At 34.8% G+C, this 26,922-nt stretch overlaps 3 protein-coding genes across 3 annotated transcripts; all 3 read left to right on the top strand.

Annotated features, from left to right (window-relative positions):
- Window positions 1-907: 907 nt before the first annotated feature.
- LOC124449667 lies at window positions 908-23,129 on the top strand (the record flags this gene model as incomplete). The annotated part of the gene is made up of 8 exons (XM_047000620.1): window positions 908-1,242; window positions 1,625-1,787; window positions 1,897-2,087; window positions 3,025-3,168; window positions 3,753-3,818; window positions 8,902-8,959; window positions 18,427-18,502; window positions 21,145-23,129. A coding segment is annotated over exon 8 (1,983 nt), but the record flags the coding sequence as incomplete, so codon positions are not given.
- On the top strand, window positions 1,093-3,177 carry LOC124449004. Its single transcript, XM_046999947.1, has 4 exons — window positions 1,093-1,242; window positions 1,625-1,787; window positions 1,897-2,087; window positions 3,025-3,177. Exons 1-4 carry the CDS (start codon window positions 1,093-1,095, stop codon window positions 3,175-3,177), a joined length of 657 nt encoding a protein of 218 aa, XP_046855903.1.
- Window positions 23,130-23,514: 385 nt separating the features above from the next.
- Window positions 23,515-26,736, top strand: LOC124449003 (kinesin light chain-like). Its single transcript, XM_046999946.1, has 3 exons — window positions 23,515-23,589; window positions 23,841-24,767; window positions 26,611-26,736. The coding sequence occupies exons 2-3, from the start codon at window positions 24,261-24,263 to the stop codon at window positions 26,734-26,736; spliced, it is 633 nt and encodes a 210-aa protein (XP_046855902.1). The 5' UTR covers window positions 23,515-23,589; window positions 23,841-24,260.
- The last annotated feature ends 186 nt before the right edge of the window (window positions 26,737-26,922 follow it).

Below are 26,922 nucleotides of genomic sequence, written 5' to 3'. Positions count from 1 at the left end.
CCCTAGAAGAGTATCGTTGGATTTTAAATGCAGGAGTACCCTATATACTGTGCCCTCGACGTCTGTTGCCACTCGTAACAACTACAGACGACTCATCAATGTAATATTTGCTACGTAAGCTTCTAACTTCTCCATAACGTCCGGCCGTTCTGTCTCTCGAGCAATTTGACTTATTATCTTGTAAGAATAACCAAGATCTTTATTCAAAATTCTACTAATGGATGACCTGCTAGGTATGTTTGCTGGAACGCAAACTTTGTTATTTTCTAGGTGTTACTGAATCTCTTTTGCGTAAATAGATGGTTTATTAATTTTTAGATATTTAGTGTATTCAATAACGTCATCTGTACGCGTGGTTCGAACATCACGTTCGCTCTGGCGAGGTGCAATAGAACCCATAGATCTATTATATTTGATATAGTCTTATACGGTAGATTTAGTTGTTTCGAAATGTTTGTTAAACGCTCGTTATTTAACCATATTTCAAGTATTTCATTTCTTACTTCTATTGGTAAAGCTTTCCTTGCTTACTGAACGGATCATTGCCAAATGTCTACAGGGTACAAAGACCTTTCACGTTTGCCAGTACTTCGCAACTTTAGTTCACAACTTCAGTACTCTAGTGCACAACTTCAGTACTCAAGTACACAACTTGTCAACTCAAGTTGACAAGTTCATATCCAATATTCCATATTTGGAAAAGTAACTGGCAACATTAGAAAGTAACTTGGCAACCGCAATTTGAAAAGTTAATTGAAATCGACAATAATTATCTAAGAGACTGAACAAAGGCAATTAAGAAAACAAATGAAGCCTTTACAGCAAATAAAGAGTGTATCCGGTATAACACGCAGCTTAAAAGTCTGGTCTTGCACCCGTTTCGCTCATTCTAAATGGGTATTACGCAGAGTTCTAAACTTTAAAATGCGGAAGATAGCCAAATTAGATTAATTTTTGTGCTATCTAATAATGGATGCGGTATGATGTTGTTGTACAGTATTCTACGCATAAGGATAATAATATCTGAGATCGTCGCCATTTTTGTTTCCAAACATACACTAATAATTTATACCAAGGAATTATTTAAATACAATGAACAACAGACCTCAAAAATATAACAAATTTTCAAGACAGCAAATTGATGCTCTTAATTACTATTTTGAGAATGGCATGAAATCTACTCTGTGTTTTGAGCTGATAAAAACAGCCGCCGAAGAAACGTTGTCTGTGGACAAGGTCAAGGTAAGAACGACCTCTTCTATAGTCGTCCGCCTCTTTTAAGAATTTTTCTGTATGCAATAAACAAACAACGAAAGCAACACCATCAAATCAAAGCCATACGTATCTCAATCACATTCCTAAATTTGTATTTCTATTCCACAGTATGAAGTTCTACTTTAAACTTTCCTTTATTTCAAAAAGCACATTCTTATAATGTGTTGTGATATACAATAGACATTCTTTATGTACAGAGTTATAGGCTGTGAATCACAGTAACTGGTGCAGCTTTATTGTAACACTTGATGTTATAATGTCAGTAAAACTTTCACAAAATATATCTGATACTGCATGTTTTGAAATTATTCAAAAGCTTCTTCCCAACTGACATTATTCTTTTTTTCAGAAATGGATTGGTAACAAAGTTGCTTCTGTCAAAAGAAAATGTCAATCTAATAATTCAGAGTCACCCTTACCCTCATGTAATCCACCAAAAGTCCCCAAACCACCACCCAGATTATGGGGGTCACACGGATATAATCTATTTAGCTCCGAATTTTTTAAATCAGGTGAATGAAATATGAAAATCACATTAGTATCATCAATAAGGGTTTAAGGAATGTTACCCATCAAGAATTTGCTGTGAGGAAAGCTTGACAAATTTATCCATTATTGTAGATGAGGTAAAGGGGTTGTCTCACCTGAGTGAAAAAAATAAATTAACTTCTGTCAAATGGATTGGTCTTGAAGAATCTGAGCAAAATAAATACATACAGAAAGCTAATGACATGAAAAACAAGCCAATGACATTAGATGATGCTCAAAGAACAAAATTGGTTGATCAACATATGAAACTTTTAGCTGAGGAGGTAACAGTCGTTTTAATAAATAAATTTTGCAATGAATAGCAGAGGTAGCATTAAGTAATTAGAATAAATTAGAATAGGCCATTGATTGGGGAGAGTTTAGTTTTTGGAAATGTACATAACTCTTGGTATTTTGATAAAGGAAGTTTATATTGCCTTAACATTGGATGCATTTGTAATAGTGTTATGTTGAGTAAAACTCTTTGTTTTGAGCATGTATTTTTTGTGCAAACATGGTTGCAGTGATTACCAGATAGAAAGTTCTTTCTTATTGCAAACTTGTTTTTCTTTTGGCATGAAATTTGACTTGAACGTCATCTGGCATGAAATTTTTTTGTATTCTGGTTGTGTGGAATGTATCAGTTGAACTGTTTCATAAGGCTATGAAAGAATTAATGAAGAAATGATTTAATAATAATATACTATATTTAATGGTAGTATGAAGTTTAAAGTTTTTGTGAAATTGAAAATTTGTACAGTTACTAAATGCTGTGAAAAGTGATTGTAAAATTCTTTTGGTTCCAAGAAGATTAATCACTGAAGAGATGATTGTTGTTGCTGTTGTTGTTGATATTTTATGACAATATTTATACTCCACTGCCTTAATCACAGATGCAATGCAGACCTATATGTCATATAATTTGGGATATGTAGAATAGTGTTTGGACAAGAAAAGATTCTGTTTAATTCTACATCAGTAATGATGGTCATTACAATAGCATTGATGGTACAGCATTACATTTGTAGAAATAATAATTATCATAGCAATACCAACAACAACAGAAACTATGTATAGTAGATAAAAAATAATAGCAATAATAATAAAAACAAATGTCATCTCATGCCATTTGTTAAAGTCCATATTGTTGCAAACTATACATGCTTTTTGCAGTACTTATGCCTAATGTGACCATTATCAATTATTTTACTTTTCTTTTAGCTCAGTTACTTGAAGTATCTTGGTTGCCAGGCCAGCTGCTTACTGGTGAATGGAAAAAAGAACTTTATGTCCTTGGTTCATCTGGAGGAAAAAGATTTGTTCACAATGAACCAGCAGTTTTGTGCAAGTTTCAAGCAATGTTTGGTAGAGTAAAAAAATTGCAAAGATCACAAATACGTAATAGGCATAAAGTTTAAAGTCTGTTGATATGTCAGCACCAGTTTCGTGGATACCAGTTACTGGGTAGTTGTCAAGTAGATACATATGACTAAGTTTCAGACCTTTATTATAATGTTGTGTTACGTGTTGTTGCAAAATGTTCATCCCATTTCAAAATAGCATATTTCTAAATGTAAATATTAAGGTATTTTTTGGTATCTTATAAAGTGGTATACGTATATAATATCATGAAACCATTTGCTACACTGTGTTTCTCCCTTTTGGCAAATACCAGGTGAATGACAGTTTAGTTGATGCTTTCACGATAGTATTTATTTTACTTTTATAAATTTATATTTTGCTCATTCTATAAAGATACTGAGCACTCTTTTAAAACAAAAATTCACAAACTATAATTTTCTATTGACAAGCCTGCTTCGTGATTTCTCACTCTTCATTAAATCCTCTGAAAAGAGTGAAAAATCGCGAAGCAAGCTTTTTGGGATAAAATTGTAGTTTGTATAGCTAAAAAAAAATTTGTATGCTATATTTGGTAGATGTAGACCGAGATGTAGACCGAGAAAAACAGAAATGGACTCATGAAGATGTAAGAATGCTCTTTAACAAGAAGTATAGTAAGTTAATTTTTTATTTATTCTTGTACGCAGGTCTTCCCCATTGAGAGTGATGTGACCATACAGGTGAAATTTTAACCACCGACGTTCATACAACGGTTATCCGACGTTCATACAACGTTTATCTGACGTTCATACAACGTACAATTAATGATGCATTATTTGTGAAATCATAAAACAGCCTTTCCAATGACACGAACTAAAGTTTAATTTCCGTATAACCTACGTAATATCTTAAAAATATAAAACCTTACAACATGCTAAAAAGAAAATTCAAATAAAACTCGCATCAAATTGCTAATTGAATACACATACATAATAACAACGCTATTCAAAAATTATATACTGTAGAAAAGGTACCATTAATGTTTGGTTGAGAACGTCTTCCTGCAAGTGTTATGTTCATAATTCTTGTCGAAGGCGTTTCGTGCGATAAAAGGTCATGCGCATCTGCAAAGCAATCACGTGTTGCAGTTAGTTGTGAAGAAAAAAAAAACATTTCAAACGACACGAAATGAACGTAAATGAAAACGTAACAACAAGACATGCAATAATGAATTGTAAGAAAAGCTTGCCTAAGACACCACTGTTTCGTTGAGAATGTCTTTCTCTTGTTGTGCCAGTTGTAGGAATTCAGTGCCAGTTGTAGGATTTAACATATATCTTTATTGAACGCACGAACGGCATTTAAATTAAGGTACTACAAGTTTCAAAAGTCAAAAACAGAAAGGTGACTAAAATAAAAACCCCGAGAAAATTTCATTTAGTAGTTTGATAGCAAACACTGAGAATTAGATTTGAACGAATGTATTTTGATTAAATCGTGGTGTACACAACTGCAATTTTAACTATAACTAACATTTTTTCAACTAATTACAATAACATTTTAAAGGACCAACGCCTACAGCACCTGTAGAACATACATAAGCCCTATAATGCAACGATGGACGTAGAAAAATAGTAAATGTACAAAACGAATGTTAAAGTTATTTAAAAAGAATCAATCAAAATTATTTCAACATTTTAGTCGACATATTATATGAAAGTTGCTGATTAGTCAGTTCTGATGACAGAAAACTTACCACTAGGCTGAGATGGTGTCCCACTAGTAGATGGGGAAGTTATTGCATGATCCTTTGTATTTAGGATTTCTGGCGCTAGTTCACCGTCATATAAATCTAGATCAACATTATATTAGTATGAAAAGAGAAATTTTATACTTGAATGTTTCTGTCAAAAAATTGTCCACTTGTACAAAGATTATAATAGCGCATATACCTTTTTCTGCAAGGGAGATCAGCTCGCTTTACACCGGCAAATCTAAAAAGCAAAATTACTCATTAGATTTAAATGCAAGGTAGCAATATGTGAAAAACTGCACTCCTTTGAATGAAGCAATGGCCTATTGCATTCCAACTACAGTACTTTCATCTAGGATTTGTGATAAGATTTCATTGACGGCTGAAAGAAATTTTGCCTGTATACAAAAGAAACTGTCTGAATTCTGTAGCTTTCCATCTGTTAACCTCCATTAAACTCCTAGGTTTTCGCACAAATGTAGACGGGATAAATGGTTTAAGCTCCACTAATTTTTTACTAACAGTCTCTAAATGGCAAAAGACATTTTAGCAGCGTGATTTCCCCTCATCCAAACCATAATCAATCTACGCATAACACCCAGACACAGTTGATGCATGTAGTCAATTGGAAATAGTTTTACCATATCAACAGGCAAGTGACAGAAAGGGCTAACAAAGCAACGATGTTCTTCTTGTATCTGCTTTCTAAAGGAAATATTAGCGAGCAATTCTATATTATTATTTCGAGAGTAAGTCACTCGACCAAGCCACTTCCCTTTTTGTGTACACTTGTCACAACCAAAATAATCAGTACAAAATTTTGTACCTTTAACAAGTGCTCTTGCAGGAGCATCACAAACAATTCCCCTTACTGTTACAGTCAGAACCTTTTCCCCATCTTGGACTCCCCTCTATAGAATACCCTTCAAATCTTCTATAATCTCATCCAAAAGCTCCGAGTCTTTTGGCTTGGAGTCACCACATGTTAGGACAATAGGAAACACTAAAACAGGTTTGATATTCAAAATGGCACACAATACTGGCCATACATTTTTTGCATAACTTTTAAACAAAGGAAGCCCAGCAACATTTAAAGACATTTCAAAATGATTAATGTTCTTAACTGTTTCACAAGGATGCTTGTGAAAGTACTTTAACAATTGTTCACCAAAAGAAAAGTACACATAATCCATGCCAGATTTTTTCAAAATGGGAATACATCTTGATGTATGCAACAAAATGCGAGCGCAACTAGGCAAATTTGGATGACCATTATCCTTAGGAAGAGCAAGCAAACCATCAACAGCATTTTGTTTAATTGAGTACTCATTCACCTAATCAACTAACCCATCTTGAAAAGAAATATTTAAACTATCATGTTCAAAATCAGAAGAAACAGAAAATACCTCTCCCCAATGTCTGCATTCACATGGAACAAAGAATCAGCTTTTCCATGGCAAAAAGAAACATCTAAAATATCATCTTCACCAGAAACAGCACGGTCATTTTCCCCAATATCACAATCATTAAGACCAACTTTCAAAAAGAAAGAACTTTCTTTAGGACTGGCAATGGTTTGAGCTGATTTTTGTAAAGGTTGTGAATGTTCATGGTCATTATCAAAAACATTATTGAACAGATTACTACAGCCATCATCATTAGGCATTACATCACTGCATCTTAAAGCTTTATTAGCAGCAATCCAGTTTTTTCTGTATTGCACCCGGTCACGTTTCAATATGATATGAACTAAAATAAATAATAAAATGTAACTGTCACTCTATTTATTTTTGATTGATTTAAACATATCCTAATGTTACAACCCATTCCCCCTAAGTGCTAGTGATCACAACACTTAGCAAATTGTTTTAATTAAAAAAAAATGACAAATCTCATTCACAGGTCATGGTAACTTATATGTCTCCTCAACCATTTGTAACTTATTCTCTACTTTACATGCATGTATCATACCTAATTTATACATAACCCTAAAATTTTAAGTATAACATTATAGTTTACTTGCTAACAACAGCAAATGGAAAATGTTCTAAGCAACTAAATAAAAATAATTTAACTGACATTGCAAGCTTACTAAAGAAATGGGCTAAGTTAATAAACCAATCTAAGAGATAAAAAAGTGGGTTGTAAACTACATATTGTCTTGAATGCAATAATTGGACAAACGATACTTACTTGTATTATAAAGCAACCATGCATTGTTATGAATAAACATTCAATTACCTCTTTGTAAAATTATATCACTGTTTAAAAACTGCTGTGATTTGCAATAGAAAGTATAAATATTTGAAGGTTTAAGGCTACGTGATTCTTAATCAAAAACATTTTGTAAATCACATAATCACATAACCTCATGTTAAAAAATATTAATCATCACCGCTTATCAGTCAGTCAGTTAATATAATTCCAGATATGCTAAAACGTGATATTTACGTAAGATTTTAGATATAAAACAGAATTTTGACAATGAAATTCATACGATAATACATCGGGAATTCAATGATCACAAAAAATTGTAATCATTAAATTTGATAAGTAATTTTTGAACTATAAACATCAGTCGCGTGAATGATTTGACATACCCTAGATCCGCCCCTGCATGTTATGACAATAACAACCATACGTACTGATGAATACCATATCCAAATGCTGTAGCAAGGTGTAGTGATAATATTATCTTTATAAAATAAAAATAGAAATTAAAACTAAGTAAAAACTAAGCTTAGTAAATTTGTTTGTTCCTACACCAATATACCCGGACTCATAAAGTCACGGCAAAAGTAACATACGACAATCTCTAGATTATAAAGAATGATAAAATAAAGGTACTTACCACAATTTTTACGCATTGAAACATATTCTAGATCATAACTGCCTCTAAACTTGGAAAGCGAGCTGTGCATTATCTTGTCTTCACAACTATTAGGCAAATTCGATTCTTGCACGGGCGATTTTCAAATGAACATGAACGCCGATATTTTACAGGTATCGAAATAATTTTCATGTCAAATTGATTTAAAGAGCTTGGGTTATCCATGACAGATATTTGAAATAAGTAAAACGTCGCCAAATGTCTTAAATATTCGAAAATCCTTGTTTGGAAACGTTATCCGCCAAACACTTCTACAGTAATTTGTATTTCTAGTGGGTAACCGGAAGTGCATTTTGCATATATAATTAGGCTTCACATTTAAAAAGACAAGCTCAAAATAATTCGCGATTTCGCTGCCAAGCAAGAACCCGATGTAGTGTTCATCGCAGAAACATAGCTTACATGATACTTGTAATCTTGAAATATCTGAGTACAACATTGTTTATAAGAACAAAGCTTTTCGACCACATGGAGGTGGGTTAAAATTATGCCAATCAACTAGTTATAAACTAATTAGTTAATTCAATTACAGCAATGGACATTTTTATATTCTTGGTGTGAAGTCGTTTTGAATTGTGCTTTTAATAGACTTAACTTTTGCCATCCTACGAATCAATTCTGATTACCAGAAACAGCTTGAAATATACCTAAATGATACAACCAAATATCGGACATGATCTTAAAAATCTTTATAGTTTCTACAACAAGAATTCTATATCAGCTTTTCTTCATTTAGTTTATCAGAATATAATGTAATGTTATCCTATCAAGGCGTGAGATTTACTTTTCCCAACATTTAAGCCAACGAAGGCCTAGTTTGTCTTATTCAACTTAAACAAGAAAATGAAACAAAAGTTCCACAATCTGATATTGTAAATTTTCATGTACAAGACGAACTCTTAATTATGGAGCTAAGGTTTTTTTGAACAAACTCCCAAAATACCAAGGAAACGGTAATAAAATTCAAACATGTTAATAAAAACAATAAAAATCATAAGGCCGTATCTTTGCTTTACATAACAATAAACTTTTTAATGTTTTGAATTAAGTTGCACAAAATAATTTGCCACGTATCATCTCAAAGGACGTAACCATTTGACCCTTAACTTTTCAGAACGTTTAGAGATCGGAAAGATCGAATGTTCAAAGCCTCAATCGTCGACCAGTAAAAGGTTTGTAAGAGAAAAGACAAAGAGTTATCGTGTGTGTTAACGATGTACAAATGAGATCTTACATAAAAGTTGTTCGTCAAATATAATTAATACACTTTTAATAAATATTAGTCTCAACCTAGTACTATAAAATGACATCATAGATACCCGTAGCAACTTGTGATCTTGTAGTTGTACACCCATTAAACAAAGTTACAAATACAAACAATTTGCTTAACAAAAAATCACTGTCATCTGAAGGAAGGCGTGTTTATCGTGATGTGTTTGCTTGCTAAAGAATTTAAATTGCTTGCTAGCATGCAATTATATTTATCTTTGGGTCCGGACGGTATATTTATAAAATATGTGTTATTTCATTATACTTGTGATGCTATGAAATGACATTTATGAATCAAGAAAAAAATTTGGTTTGAAATTGCATATGGACTCATGCATGCCATCATTGATATTTTAAATATTTAGTCGTTTTGTAACGTTGCAATTATCTTTCGTCGAGCTGTTGACGCTAAGGTGATACATGCAAGTTCATATCATTAAATAAATAAAACTGAAAAACTTTGATTTCTGATTTGAAAAAACAGAGCTTTTGGACCACATTTTGGTGTACAGCAGAAATTCTTATATAATTATGCCACGTTTGAGGCTCTTCTCGTTAAAATTAGACCGATTAACTAATTAAAAACTAATTATTCAATTCAATTACAGCAATGAACATTTTTGTATTCTGGGTATGGAATCCTTTTAACTTGTGATTTTGATAAACTTAACTTTTGCCACCTTACGAGTCAATTCTGATTACCAGAAACAGCTTGTAGTTAAATATACTTAAAAGATACAACCAAACATTGAACATGATGCTAACAAATCTTTAGAATTTCTACAAGACTACAACAAGAATTTTCTATCACCTTCCCTTCATTTGATTTATCAGAATATAATGAAATGTCACCTTATCCAACTGTGAGATTTACTTTTCCCAACTTTAGAGCAAACAAACGCATATTTTAGATTACACTTAGTCTATTTCGCGAAACGAGGATCTTGTAAAATATATATTGAGAGACAAAATACAGAGGTCATTCGTTTACGAATGACAAACAACAATAACAGTAGGGTCCAGGCACCTTATTAATCAACGATTATCCCATTATGCTCTATCCCCTAAGTCTTTTCGAGTATAGGAAGGCGTAATATAAAGTTGTTCTTTGATATTTGTTCATCCTCTCAATTTTCTAACAGCCCTTTCTTGTTGAAATCGAGTAATCTGCGTAGAGCTATTGGTTCTTTCTTGCTAGGCTTTGTGGTCACTGGTGTGGGTTCTCTGGCATCCTCGAGTATCTGGTGGCCGCTCTTGTACATGTGTGAATTGCCGGAGAAATTTTCTGTTTCTTAGTGTAATTCTGTTGGATCCGTCGACTTTGACGCGGTATTGATCGTGTTGAAGGACTTCGATGACTGTTCCAGTATTGTCCCATTTCGTGAGGTACGGTCCTGTTTGGTTCTGCATTCTTACGTGATGTCCAATGGACAGAGGTGGTAATCTTCTTGTGTGTTTTCACCAAAGTTCCGCCGCTCTCATGTGGCGGTTTCGTAAAGCCTCCTCTCGAGCATCGAGTGTTTCACTCCAGGTTGTGTGTTGCCTATAACAGCCGGGTGAAATTGGTATGAAATCCTTAATAAGTCTACCGAAGACGCTTTGTGCCGGTGATAATTTCGTATCGGTATCGGGCGTGTTACGATTTTGTAGAACAGCAATTTGTAAGGCGTTTTTGTGGCTACCGGTGGGGCCGGTATTGTTCGTAATGAGGCGTTTCACAGTTTTAACGGCAACCTCAGCGCGGCAATTTGAGTGCAGGAATGCAACGGAGGCGAGGCGGTGGTGTACCCCCCCTTATTTGAGGAACTGCCGTATTTTGACGGTGGTGAATTCTGGTCCACCGTCAGTAGCGCATTTGTCTGGCATCCCAAAGGTGGTTTCGCACAATCTCTGCGAAGTGCTGGTTCACTTTCTTAAAACTTCACACTAACGATGGGACTGTATTTTTAACACTTCAATAAGATATTTAAAGTGTTGTGCATGATTTTACGTTCCAAGCGTTGGTTCTTCGCGATACGTGATGATTAAATGGATCTCGATAAGATTACGGACAACGTCAATCCTAGAAATGCGTTTTCGAAATTTATTGCCTTCTGCAATACGACTCTAAATCATCAAATTTGTATGACCAGTTCATACAACAATAACGTCAACTTTTCCGAACTCCCGAACCAACGCTTGCAAGCTATAGTTATGTAAAATTATTCGAAAGTTGTTTTTGGGCGTTTACATTTGACGCGCAACTTCGCCATTCCGTTTCTCCCTACATCCTACCGCTATGACGCATTGCGGTGAGGATGTGCTCTCTTAACATAACTATGCTATTTTACATGGATTTAATATCCTGTATATCTTATAATCTATAATAAGACACAGTCACACTCTACATAATTTGACATGACAATTTACAACACAATCCCCACCTTGATTAGTCCCACTAATCAAGCATACTCTGAGTCTTCCATTCAGAATCAAGAGCAGCGGCTCTCTTGCGTCTACCCTCATGTTTTGCCTCCTTTCTTCTCAGTCCTTTTCATTCTCTTTTTGCTCACATTCTCTTTCGTCGTGCTTTAACTCGGTAGGAAAGAGCTTTTGGACGGGACGATTGAGGTGAATGACTTTACCGTTCTTAACTAGCCTGACCTTAGCGCTCTTACCACCCCATCTCTCCCTAAAAACAACTCCTCTATTACAATGCGATGTATACTTTGTCTGTCCCTCCTGATGTATTGTTCACGTACGGTGGTCCAGCAAAATCTCCCCCTGTCTTCGAAAATGGTTCCGCTTGCTCCACTCTGAATGCCGGAAGGTTTGCTTCGTTAGGTCTATTATATGGTTTACCCTCTAATTTCTTACACACGACACATTTGTTGAGAATTGATTTTACCTTCTGTTTGCCTTGTGGAATCCAGAACGTTGACCTTATCTCAGCTAAAGTTGCCCTAACTCCGCTATGATGTACGTTTTTGTGGCAATGCTCAACTATTAATTCCGTCAATCTACCTTCCTTTAGTAATAAGATTGGAAACTTCGTTTCCTCTTCCAAGTCTGATTCTGCTAGCCTACCCTGACATTTTAATAACCCCTCATCTTGTACTACCTTGACTTGTACCTCTAACTGCTTGGACTTATCCTCCTTCTTTAGCCTGTTTTGTGAAGCCTTCAACCAAAGTTTTTCTGCTTTACTTATCTCCTGACTCCCTAATTCCGTGAAGGTTAAATCTTCATGTTTCCCTCTGATCCTAGCGAGCAAATTCCTGACAAATCGTGCTACCCATGCCATTACCCGAAATAACTTCTCAACCCTATTGTACCTCTCTATAGAGATCACGTTCTGAATACCTATTTTTTCGTTAGTATCTACTACTAATAGTGCCGTTTGCTTTTCTTCTTCTTTACTCTCCTCAGTTACGCCTACCTTTGATTTCGGCCATTCTCTTTCTACGCTACTCAGCCACCTTGGTCCTGTACACCAACGTGATTCTGCAAATTGCGCCATGTGATTCCTAAGCGTGGCGTTGAGTAAAAATGACGAAGCATTTAATCCAAACACTACTCTGCAAAACCTGGAAAAAACAACCTCTAAATTGGCATTAGTCGCATCTCTAACCCACAAAAATCTTAAATAGTCCCGGTCTGCTTTGTCTACTTCTACGTTCAAAAATGCTTTCTCTATGTCTCCTACCAAGGCCACTCTGTTCTCCCTAAATCTGATTAATATATCAAACAACAACGGTGTTAATGATGGTCCTACATGAAGACAGTCATTCAAAGAAGTCACTTTCTTACCCTCCTTTGATGATGCATCATACACTATTCTTAGCTTAGTTGTTTTGGCTTCTTTACGTATCACCGCTTGATGGGGAAGATAATGAACATTCATCCTCGGTTCTGACTCGTCAACCCTTTCAATGACTCCCATTTTTAGTTGATCCCTGATAATTTTATCATATTCCTTTAACAAATCAGGCTCATTTGACAAGCGCTTAATTTGCTCTTTCATGCGTGTTAAACTATTGGCATAGTTACTTGGTAAATGCTCATGACCCTGCTTCCACGGCAATTTAACAGAGTACTCATGCCCATTAAACTCAATTTTATCTAACAAAGCTTCGTGCACATCGTCAGTTTCCCTGACCCCAAGTGTTTCTAAATCCCACAACTTGTTGACCTTCCTGTTTATGCTGTTTGTATTCTGCGTTGCAGTCTGCGAAACTAAATTAACATGTGCATTTTTGACTTTCGAGCTCCCTTTCAGTGGACCGCTTACAACCCATCCTAAACAAGTATCAATCGCAACTGGCTCATCCTTTTTGCCCCTAATTATTTCTCCTTTCTGAAAAGCCCAAAGGTTATCTGCTCCTATTAAAACATCCACTTCCAACATCTCCTGCTTCAAACTTACATCTGACAAAAACAAATCTTTCGAATAAGAATACTGCTCCTTAGCCACCTCAATATGCTCATTTTTTACTGTACAAATACGTGGATCTACTAATGCCTCTAAACAAATTTTGCAATTACCCTAACAGATGCGACCTCGCAATTGACGACCTCTGTCATCTTACTTTCATTTGTTCCACAACCAAAGGTGTTGACCTCTAACCATTCCCGCCTTTCTACATGAAGCTTCGCATCTTGTTTTTCCCTGTTTGTCACGAAAGACTTCTGACTTCCCGAGTCAAAAAGCACTCGCACTCTCTTGCTATTCCGAACTACAAGAATTCCTTGCGCAGTCTGCAAGGCTAACTTAGTGTTTGTACTCAGATGCACGTTACTCACATTTACCTGCTGTGTTTTCTCTGCGATACCACTCTGTTTTTCAACCTCCTCTTCCTCCCTTTGTCACATATAGACACATGATGACCCTCCCCACATACAGTACATTTAGTACGTGCACGACAATCTTTTGCTAAATGACCTTTCTTTAGACAAACAAAACATCTTTTAAACTTACGAAGAAGTTGCATACGTTCTGTCCGTCCTGTTATCTTCTTGCTCTCTTCGTGTTTGTGCTCCCCACAGCAGAAAGCTCAAAACAATCGGTTGTTGCGGCTGGCAAGCAATCCGCTAGCTGCTCCTGATTCCCGTCGTCTTCTTCGTTGATCTTCGTCCTTTTCCCCAACCAGGGGCGGATCTAGGATTTTTCAAACATCAGTCATAAAACGTCGAAGGCGCTCCGCACCTGGGGGGGTCTGAGGCATTCTCCCCTGAGAAATTTTGAATTTCAGAGCCTTGAAAATGCCATTTTCAGCGTTTTAGAGTAATACAAAATGTATTTGTGGGCATCGTTTTTGCGTAAAAACAACACATTTTGCTTACATTTTTTTCAAAAAAAGAAAAATGAAGTGAACAATACTTGAATGTTTTGCCAAATATTTAGGCTCATTATCATGCCAAATATATGGCTCATTAGCATGTCTAGGAACGTAAAATTTATTTTACAATAATGCTATTCAAAAACAGATATAGTCTTTAAAAATTTCTACCAAGTTATCAGGCAAAGACCCCTCTAGAGACCCCCATTCAAACCACTATGTAATGAGTTTAGTTAAGTTAGAAATTTGGTACTACAAGTGACAGTTCATAGATATAGAAAAGCTCAGACTTCAAACCATGCAAGTTTAATGTAACCCTTTACCCATCTCCACATCAGTGCCAGCAAATTCACCTTTTGAAAAAACTCAAAACTTTTTTTTTCCAAAGGTTAAGCAAAAATTATCAGAGTGAAAATTTGCAGTGAAGGACAGCTTAATGCCATAAATGTTTATTAGGCATTTCACTAGACTATTATCTCCTGTAAGTATATGCAAGGTGTGCTATATAGCAATCACTAGTAGCATTGTATTATCAAATACAAACAGAATGTAACCAACATGTCTTTAATTATATAATTACATGAATGTTAAAATTGGTTCATGTGTCATGCTTACTGGTTATGATAAATATCTTTTCATATGATCAAAGCTTGTTTAAATGTAAATCAGAAATAATTTAGTTTAGAAATTATAATGATCATCAGAAAAATACTTTGCTGTTTTGCCAAATTTCAAGGTTTATCTGCATACATAGAAAGACATTTTTACTTTATAGAAAATGCTTTTCATACATCAATAGCCCTTTGGAATTTATGGCAAACAATCTGGTATGAGCCGTAGATTAACACACCTTTACATCTCTGCATGAGGTGTTCAGTTAGAAAAGGGGACAATATGTAACATGGGACAACATTCCATGTATGTGAAATACTCAGGTTTAATACCATTCCAGTCAAATTGTCAAAATAAAAAGCTTCATGGATCAGAAGACTCAAAATCAGCTTCTCATGTAATCAATGTTAGTTTTCTCAAATCTTAAACAATATGTAGTATAACTGTCCAATGATTGAATGATCAATGATCATAAACTGAAAAACCCCAAACATTTGTTTATGATAAAGTAAATAATAGTATGGCGCCTTATGGCTACAGATTTTTTGTCCATTGAAATATATTTGCAGGAATGTAGGATTTCGCTGCCATATAACGGCCACGATTCCCCAAGCACTAAAGAAATCATAGCTAAAAGTCCTTCGTCAACAACAATTTTAGAAGCATCGATCTGCTTACCATACGCCATATTGACATAAATCGCATCACACACTCGCATAATTGACTTTGATATATTACATTCATGCATACACTTCACTTGTCCTTTACTTACGATTTTGGATGTAAATTTCTGCTGATAAAACTCAAAACAATGTTGGCTTTCTTTTGAACATCAATGACTGAAATGTCGCTCGCGAGATCGTCTTTGCCAAGCATTTAAAATTTATCCATAAATTTCCACCCTCTTGAAAAAATTCACATTTTGGACAGCAGCATTCATGTCAATATATGAATTTGTAAAAGATTTCCATAAATTCCATCTGATTGTAGTTTAGTTTCTATCATGCTTATAAAAATTACTATAAAACGATCAAACATTCAATTCAGACAGTGAGCTTGACTATGTTAGTTCAGTTGGCTATCAGTCGAAATCCGTCAAACCAATCACAATAAAGCAAAAATTCAAATGAACCAATTGTAAGATAGCAATTGGACTCCCTTATACGTCCGGCCACCCTTATTATCAATCGAGACTGTCCACTGATCTGGCTATTGACCAATAAAATAAGCGTTTTTGACGTTCATAGACTCCTTTATCCGTCGAACCAGTCGAGCCACCCCGCTTATCAGTTGGTTATTCCAGGTCAATTAAAATTCAACTGATCTGGTTACCAACGAGATATTCATTGGATTAGTCATTAGTTTTCAATAATAAATAATGCGGGATTTTTATCACGAAGTAAATGCGATAAGAAAATAAGAATAATTAATGAATTTTTAATTAATATGAATAGGTAATTTTTGAATTTCAAACATCAGTCGCGCGACGGATTTGACATACTCTAGATCCGCCCCTGTCCCCAACTGATAATTTGTGGCATTCCCGCAGGTCCACTTCGACTTGCAATGCGTCGACAAAATCTTTCATGCCCCACTCTAAGTAGTCTCTTCCCCTGGTAATCGTCAGTTTTAATTTTTGTTAGAAGATTGGGCACGACTATCACGCAATACGTCTTTTCCTTTACTCCGAGCGCCTCGAGTCCTCGATAATTCGTTTCCACGGTGTCAAAGAGCTTGCGCAGCCTCGTCGTATCATTCTTGTTGTACACGGGCTTTAAGTTCGTCATATCATTTACATGTGCCCTTTGCACCATCAATTTGTTCACGTATCTCCGTTCTAACACTTTCAGGGCTTCTGCATAGTTGATCGAAGTCAGAGCAAATCCCAAAATTGCTGACTTGGCAGGCTCGTTCACCAGTCCCCTCAGATAGGTGAATTTGTCGACCTCAGACAATCCGTCGTTGTTGTGAATTGAACTTTCAAAAGAATCCCAGAATTCACGCCAATCTTGTATCTTGCCCGAGAACTTTTTCACGTCCAGTTTAGGCAGCTTTACTCTACAGCGTGCTCCACTGGATATCGTACTTGCCGATGTGTTGGCGAGTTCCTCATTTCGCTTGTTTGTCTCTATCGTTCTCAGCGCTTCGTTGATTTCGGCCAACGCGCCCAAAACTTTGCAGCTGTATTCCGATGAGCCGTCAATTCTGCCGCAATATCTTCATCATTTTCTAAACAAGCTCTGAATCTCATCGTCCAACTTCGAAATTGTATCTAATTTCTGTACGAGTACAAGCCGCATTTTTCCAGTTCGACTTTCCTTAACGGCGCATTATCGTTTACCATACTTCTCACCTTGTTCACAAATTTGTGGCGTACGATTTGTGACCACTCCTCGACTGCCGCTTTCTTGTCAGCTCTGACATCGTGAACAACTCTTTATCCTATTTCTGTGTTCTTCTGAATACTGTTAATATATCCGGCTTGAAGGACCACGTTTCGCACAGTCTGCGCGAAGTGTGGGTTCACTGTTCTAAAACTTCACACTAACGATGGGACTGTATTTTGAACATATAATTTTAACACTTCAATAAGATATTTACAGTGTTGTGCACGATTTTACGTTCCAAGCGTTGGTTCTTTGCGACACGGAATGATTAAATTTGATCTCGATAAGATTACGGACAACCATCAATCCTAGAACTGCGTTTTCGAAATTTATTGCCTTCTGCAATACGACTCTAATTCATCAAATTTGTATGACCAGTTCATACACCAATAACGTCAACTTTTCTGAACTCTTGAACCAACGCTTGCAAGCTATATTTATGTACTATTATTCGGAAGTGGTTTTTGAGCGTTTACATATGACGCGCAACTTTGCCATTCCGTTTCTACCTGCATCCTACCACAATGACGCATTGCGGTGAGGAAGTGTTCTCTTTACATGACTATACTATTTTACATCAATTTAATATCCGTTATATCTTATAATCTATAATAAGACACAGTCACACACTACATAATTTGACATGACAATTTACAACAACTCCCACTTTATGGTCATACTTCCAAACTATTTTAAAAACGGTATATTTTAGTAAAATTTATACTTATTTCTATTGATCAATTTGTTCCAAATTGTAATCAAACTTATGAAAAAAAAACAATAAAAATCATAAAACCTTGTCTTTGCTTTACATAATCTATTGTTGAGATGTTTAAATTTCGTGGCAGAAAATAATTTTCCACTCATCGACTCGAAAGAAGAATATATGAATCTTAAGTTGTCAGAATTTGAAATCTTTCTAAAAGTTCAACTGTTCAAGGCTACACGCCGTTAACCAGTAAAAGGTTTTTAAGACAAAAAACAAAGAATTTTCATGCACGATTACGACGTATAAATGTGACCTATGGAAGCCCCTAAATTCTGTAATTGTAGATAATTCAAACGAAGTTACAATTCCAAACAAGAACAATATGCTTACCAAATACAAATCACTGCCATCTTAAACAAGGTAAGGCTTTTTCTAAAGTATATTTAATTATTTATGCCACGAAGTACATTTACTTTAAAATCGCAAATGGACTCATGCATGTCATCATTAAATAGTTTATGAAAGAATGTTTTATGCAGTGCGGTGTTTGAAATTAAATAAAGATATGATCTTCGCACTTAGCTGGACAATTTAAGCAATTGTCTGATGAACTTGAAAAATTCATGTGACTCAACGGGACTCGAACCCATGACCTCTGCGGTGCCGGTGCAGTGCTCTGAGCAACTGAGCTATGAAGTCACACAGTGGTGAGAAGGTCAATTTTGTTGGGCTGATGTTTTCTCGTGAAAGGAATGTCATATGAAAGAATGTTTTATGCAGTGCGGTGTTCGAAATTAAATGAAGATATGATCTTCGCACTTAGCTGGACAATTTAGCAATTGTCTCTAAGCACTGTGTCACCCACAGTATTGCAATTGTCTTTCGTCGATGCCAAGTTGTTGACGCTAAGGTTGATATGTGCAAATTCATTGCATTTTACAATAAAATACATTTACAATACTGAAGATCTCTGACTTTCTATCAACTTGATAACCTTATAAGTACAGCTAGGCAATCAAACAATCCTGCACATCTGTGTAAAAGGAAGCAGGTATATGTGACGTCATTCTTGTCACGTGTCCTAAGATATGAATATTACAACTTAATAATTTCTTTTAACACTTCCACTTAATAGTCACATTAACAAAACTAACAAATCTTCATGATACAAACTTATAACTTATCATTATTATTTGACTTTAACTACTCCCAATAGCTTTGTAAAGTTTTGATATTAAACTTTTGAAAGTGTTTTGGTCAATATATCACCAAACATGTCTTCTGTTGGCAACACTTGAAAGAAATGTTGTTATTTTTGACGTGTTGACACACACAGTGATACGACACATCTACAGTGGGTGATCAAAAAAGTGTCCTCGTAATGAAATATGAGTTTTGTTTATAAAATTCATGAAATCAAAAAACTGATTAGAAATAATCGTAATTAAAAAACATTTCTAGTAAACGAAAATACTTAAGCAGTAATTTACAAAAAAACTGTACATGTGCAGAAATGTCGACAGTCCTGCAACACTGAAATAATTCGTCATGTTTATATATTGCAACAAAAATCAACACAAACATCAAGAAATTTTTAAAACCAACGCAACGAATATATGAAAGTAATAAAGTTGAATTGCTAAGAGTGACGAACAAGACGCCGTCTGCAGATATATCAGAATAAAAAAGGCGAAGGGATCGTGAATATTCGATACATGCTTAAAGCTGGAGTCAGTGTTTGTAATTAGGAAGATGCACTGAGGTTTCTACTCACTTACTAAGAAGTAATATACTGAATTCAAAGTTGAGGTTAACTTGAGATTGTAATCACGCCTCCTAGAGGTAGAAAAAACAACAGACCACTGAGAGAAAAAATATCTTCATTGCTTAAACCTCAAAGTTAGATACTCTATCAAAGATTTCTTTTTAAATCTTATAGTTCCAGATATTAAATGCATGCTTTTGATAATCTTGGTAGCTTTGCAAATGTCTTTTGTTGATGCTAAGGTTTATTTATGCAAAGTTTTGTCAAATTAAATAATTAAAAAACTGAAATTTTCTGATTTCCTCATCAATCTGAAATTGAATATTTTTATAACTTCATCAAAGCAGTTAGGCAATCAAAGAATTCTGGACATCACGTAATACATCAGTGAAAACACAAACTGTGCATCAGCCGTTTCTTACGTCACTTCTGGCTTTCAAGATAAAGACAAAACATAAATTTCCATATGACTTTGGAAACTCTTTATAGTTGTCCTTATTCAAGCTAAAGCTTGATTTATTATGTCCTCTGAATGCTAGCTCTTTTTAAAACAAATAAAAGACAATGCTGTCAATATTTGTCTTCTTTTTTCTTGATAAAAGGGGATAAAAGTGATCCCCTTAAAACGCGTTATTTTATCAACATAGATTAAAAATTCTCATTTTATATTAAAATTTATTCAAAATAGTCAGTTATTTACTTTTGATTTTGCTTAATATTATAGTGGTTCATGGTCTTAAAATTGATAAAAAATTTAACCATTGCCAATCGAATATCGTATATAGCCAAAGAAAAACAAGATCTTGTGTTACAACATGTTGTAAAACAAATATATTTACAAAGTTAAGTTTGAATAAATGCGTTAGACTCTATTAAATAAAAGAAAAATAAACCTTAGTAAATTTAAATATGGCCATTAGCTACAACATTATAACATATTCTTAGCTACAGTTGCATGATATTCACAAATGACTATGCAAATTATTTAAATATATATTCTTATGTCTGTTTTGTAATGTAAACTTTAAGGTAAAACATCATGTTTTTTAATTTTTCTAAAGGTTGTTTGACAGTATACTGCAGTTGGTAAAAGCTGTAGGATACATGCTCTCAGTCATTATTAGTTTTCAGGTTCTTTTGTAATTTTAGTACGTTTTTGGTGAAGTTAAATCAATTAACAAATAAGTTTGATTTCGTCATCATGTAAATTCGGACTTTAAAGAAAACTGATAAGGGTTGCATAGAATTTTTTGAATTGCTTGATTTTTATCTTGTTGATATATACCAAATTTTGTAGAGATGGACTTGTCAGGAATAAGAAATCTGTCGTACATTCAGCAAATAATTAATGTGGTACAAAAGGAACTTGCTCAGTTTTTCATTAAACAATGGAACTCACGTTACAAATCAACTGATGGAGAATGGGATGATACACACAACAGTGGTAACAAATTGTACAATTTGGAATCAGGAAGAAAAACAGACCAAAAAACACGACAAAAATATCAGGATGGAGACACCAGTAAGTGGGACTGTACGATATTATTTGATGCAATAATTTTTTCAAATTCAATTGGAAAGCATCTTGATAAAAAAACAAAGGATAATGTTGATGCACTTCGTTGTGAAAGAAACAAATACGCACATTGGTATGAAAGAGAATGCTCAGATGATGATTTTGATGAAATAGTCAATATCATTGAAAAATCATTTCAAGATTTGAAATTTTCTCTCGATGAAATCATTGAAATAAAAAATCATCGAAACTGTTTTAATTCATTTCAAGTTCTTCCTTCAAAACCTAATCATTTTTTCGTTGAACGCAATGAATTACGAGATCAAATTATAAAAGATCTTGAAAAATTAAGGAATGACAACAATGATAAACTGACATATTTCTACATCACTGGTAATCCTGGCAGTGGTAAATCTCAATTTGCCAGACAGGTTTGTGAAAAAATATCGTGTGATTGGAACAATAAAACTTCATTTGTAATGACTCTTGATGGAAAAAATGAGGAATCTCTTTTTAAAACTTACTCCGAACTTGGATACGGTTTACACTGTGACAAGTATATGATTAAAAAATTTGAAAATGAAAATTGTTCCATCACAGACAAAGTGAAGACATTGCGATCGATGGTATCCACACGATTAAAATTCTGGCAAAATTGGTTGATCATTGTAGACAACGTGGTACAGCTCAGCAAAATTTCTTCGTTACTTCCCCAAGTAGGTGATCCCATGTGGATAAACGGACAAATCATAGTAACCATCGAGAACACAGATGCCGTACCTCAAGACGATGAGTTCAACAAACATATTTCTATCAGAAGTGGAATGAATGATAGGGAATGTTTTCAACTGTTGAAGCATTACACTAAAAATGAATATGCTGATGATCAAATGTTGAATGAAGTATCACATGCATTAGATCGTCAACCGCTGGCTTTGACTGCTGCTGGTTATTATGTCAGTCGTGTAAACAAAGCAAACTGCTCATTTCCTTGGAGTCAATATTTAAAAAAAATATCTTCAGAAGAAGAAGCAAACTCGGACTCCACTTTTGTTAAATTTCACTCGGAGTATCCAAGAAGTATGTTACAAGCTTCACTTTTAGCTGTCAGACAAAATGCTGATGAATCCTCAATATTGGCAACTGTTATTAACTTTTTTTCCGTGATATCGTTTGATCCTATACCACGAGACATTATTATTTTTTATGTTCAACAACTTGATCCCAAACACTCAAAGGAAGATATATGTCTTTGCTTAAAGGACTGTTCATTGTTCTTGCATTCAGAAAATAATGACATTAGTCTTCATCGCATTGTTCACAAAGCAATTACTGTTTATCAATCTGAACATTCAAATGAAGAACATGAAATAGAAAGTAACGTTGATCAAATATCACAAGCACTTTACATGTTTAAAGAGAGAGACGACGAAAGCAAATTGATGCCACATCTTGAAAAAATTTTTCAATTGCTAAGGATCAACAAGACAAAAATCGACCTGAATACTTTACAAGTTTTCCAATATTTTGTTGACAGATTAAGACATTTTGGAAAATACGATCTTGCTCTTGAAGTATTGGATAAATTTAAATCAGAAGAATCTAGTTTTGACAAAGCTTGGTATTTTAGTATCTACGGTGTTTTATACCATGACACCGGGAAGTATAGCAAAGCTAAAAATCATCATGAAAAGGCTCTGGAAATTCAAAAGCAATCGTTAGGTCCAAATCATGTTGATGTTGCTCGGTCTTTAAACAATCTTGGTATTGTGCTTGAAAAAACTGGGAAGTACGAAAAAGCTATAGAGTTTCACAAAAAAGCTCTAGAAATTCGAAAACAATCGTTAGGTCCAAATCATGTTGATGTCGCTGCCTCTTTAAACAACATTGGTTTGGTGTATTATGAAACTGGAAACTACGATAAAGCCATAGAGTTTTACGAAGAAGCTCTGGAAATTCAAAAACGATCGTTGGGCTTCTATCATGTTGATGTCGCTCCTTCTTTATACAATCTTGGTATTGCGTATTATGATACTGGAAAGTACGACAAAGCAATAGAGTTTTACAAAAAAGCTTTAGAAAATCAAAAACGATCGTTAGGTCCAAATCATGTTAGAGTCGCTGCCTCTTTACACAATCTTGGTTTGGTGTTTGATAGAACTGGAATGTACGACAAAGCTAAAGATGTTCACGAAAAAGCTCTGGAAATTCGAAAACGATCGTTAGGTTCAAATCATATATCAGTCGCTGCGTCTTTACACAATCTTGGTTTGGTCTTTGAAAAAACTGGAAAGTACGACGAAGCTAAAGAGGTTCACGAAAAAGCTCTTGAAATTCGAGAACAATCGTTAGGTCCAAATCATGTTGATGTTGCTCACTCTTTAAACAATATTGGTTTGGTGCATTATGAAACTGGAAACTACGACAAATCCATAGAGTTTTTCGAAAAGCTCTGGAAATTCGAAAACAATCGTTAGGTCCAAATCATGTTGATGTCGCTGCGTCTTTAAACAATCTTGGTATGGTGTATTATTATACTGGAAACTACGAGAAAGCTATAGAGATTTACGAAAAGCTCTGGAAATTCAAAACGATCGTTAGGTCCAAATCATATTAGAGTCGCTGCCTCTTTACATAATCTTGGTTTGGTGTTTGATAAAACTGGAAATTACGACAAAGCCATAGAGTTTTACGAAAAAGCTTTGGAAACTCGAGAACAATCGTTAGGTCCAAATCATGTTGATGTCGCCATATCTTTAAACATTCTTGGTTTGGTCTATTGTGAAACTCGAAACTACGACAAAGCTATAGAGTTTTACGAAAAAGCTCTGAAAATTCGTAAACAATCGTTAAGTCCAAATCATGTTGATGTCGCTGCGTCTTTACACAATCTTGGTATGGTGTATTATAATACTGAAAAGTACGACAAAGCTATAGAGTTTCACGAAAAAGCTTTAGAAACTCGAAAACGATCGTTGAGTCCAAATCATGTTGATGTTGCTGATTCTTTAAACAATCTTGGTATGGTTTATTATGATACTGGAAACTACGACAAAGCTATAGAGTTTTACGAAAAAGCTCTGGAAATTCGTAAACAATCATTAAGTCCAAATCATGTTGATGTCGCGGCGTCTTTAAACAATCTTGGTATGGTTTATTATGATACTGGAAACTACGACAAAGCTATAGAGTTTTACGAAAAAGCTCTGGAAATTCGTAAACAATTGTTAAGTCCAAATCATGTTGATGTCGCTGCGTCTTTACACAATCTTGGTATGGTGTATTATAATACTGAAAAGTACGACAAAGCTATAGAGTTTCACGAAAAAGCTTTAGAAACTCGAAAACGATCGTTGAGTCCAAATCATGTTGATGTTGCTGATTCTTTAAACAATCTTGCTTTGGTGTTTAATAAAACTGGAAACTACGACAAAGCTATAAAAGTTCACGAAAAAGCTCTGGAAATTCGCGAACAATCGTTAGGTCCAAATCATGTTGACGTTGCTACATCTTTAAACAATCTTGGTATGGTGTATTATGATACTGGAAACTACGACAGAGCTACAGAGTTTTACGAAAAAGCTCTGGAAATTCGTAAACAATCGTTAAGTCCAAATCATGTTGATGTCGCTGCGTCTTTACACAATCTTGGTATGGTGTATTATAATACTGAAAAGTACGACAATGCTATAGAGTTTCACGAAAAAGCTTTAGAAACTCGAAAACGATTGTTGGGTCCAAATCATGTTGATGTTGCTGATTCTTTAAACAATCTTGGTTTGGTGTTTAATAAAACTGGAAACTACGACAAAGCTATAGAGGTTCACGAAAAAGCTCTGGAAATTCGCAAACAATCGTTAGGTCCAAATCATGTTGACGTTGCTACATCTTTAAACAATCTTGGTATTGTGTATTATGATACTGGAAACTACGACAAAGTTATAGAGTCTTACGAAAAAGCTCTAGAAATTCGTAAACAATCGTTAGGTACAAATCATGTTGATGTTGCTACATCTTTAAACAATCTTGGTTTGGTGTATTATGATACTGGAAAGTACGACAAAGCTATAGACTTTCACGAAAAAGCTTTAGAAACTCGAAAACGATCGTTGGGTCCAAATCATGTTGATGTTGCTGATTCTTTAAACAATCTTGGTTTGGTGTTTAATAAAACTGGAAACTACGACAAAGCTATAGAGTTTTACGAAAAAGCTCTGGAAATTTGTAAACAATCGTTAAGTCCAAATCATGTTGACGTTGCTACATCTTTAAACAATCTTGGTTTGGTCTATTATGAAACTGAAAACTACGATAAAGCTATAGAGGTTCACGAAAAAGCTATGGAAATTCGCGAACAATCGTTAGGTCCAAATCATGTTGACGTTGCTACATCTTTAAATAATATTGGTATGGTCTATTATGAAACTGGAAACTACGACAAAGCTATAGAGTTTTACGAAAAATCTCTGGAAATTCACGAACAATCGTTAGGTCCAAATCATGTTGATGTCGCTACATCTTTAAAAAATCTTGGTATGGTGTATTATGATACTGGAAACTACGACAAAGCGATAGAGTTTTACGAAAAAGCTCTAGAAATTCGTAAACAATCGTTAGGTCCAAATCATGTTGATGTCGCTGCGTCTTTACACAATCTTGGTATGGTGTATTATAATATTGAAAATTACAACAAAGCTATAGAGTTTTACGAAAAGGCTCTAGAAAATCAAAAACGATCGTTAGGTCCAAATCATGTTAAAGTCGCTGCCTCTTTACACAATCTTGGTTTGGTGTTTGATAAAACTGGAAACTACGCCAAAGCTATAGAGTTTTACGAAAAAGCCCTGGAAATTCGCGAACAATCGTTAGGTCCAAATCATGTTGACGTCGCTACATCTTTAAACAATTTGGGTTTGATGTATTATGAAACTAGAAACTACGACAAAGCTATAGAGTTTCACGAAAAATCTCTAGAAATTCGAAAACGATCGTTAGGTCCAAATCATGTTGATGTCGCTGCGTCTTTAAACAATCTTGGTTTGGTGTTTACTAAAACTGGAAACTACGACAAAGCTAAAGAGGTTCACGAAAAAGCTCTGGAAAATCAAAAACAATGGTTAAGTCCAAATCATGTAGACGTCGCTACATCTTTAAACAATCTTGGTATGGTGTGTTATGATACTGGAAACTACGACAAAGCTATAGAGTTTTACGAAAAAGCTCTAGAAATTCGAAAACAATCTTTAGGTCCAAGTCATGTTAAAGTCGCTGCCTCTTTACACAATCTTGGTTTGGTTTTTGAAAAAACTGGAAAGTACGACGAAGCTAAAGAGGTTTACGAAAATGCCCTGGAAATTCGAGAACAATCATTAGGTCCAAATCATGTTGATGTCGCTGCGTCTTTACACAATCTTGGTATGGTGTATTATGATATTGGAAAGTACAACAAAGCGATAGAGTTTTACGAAAAAGCTCTAGACATTTGTAAACAATCGTTAAGTCCAAATCATGTTGATGTAGCTGCGTCTCTAAACAATCTTGGTTTGGTGTATTATGATA

This window comes from Xenia sp. Carnegie-2017, unplaced genomic scaffold (genome assembly GCF_021976095.1).
Source record: "Xenia sp. Carnegie-2017 unplaced genomic scaffold, XeniaSp_v1 HiC_scaffold_23, whole genome shotgun sequence".
In the NCBI taxonomy this organism is placed as follows: Eukaryota; Metazoa; Cnidaria; class Anthozoa; order Malacalcyonacea; family Xeniidae; genus Xenia; species Xenia sp. Carnegie-2017.
Note: the sequence above shows the minus strand (reverse complement) of the source record. Positions and strands in the feature narration are given on the sequence as shown.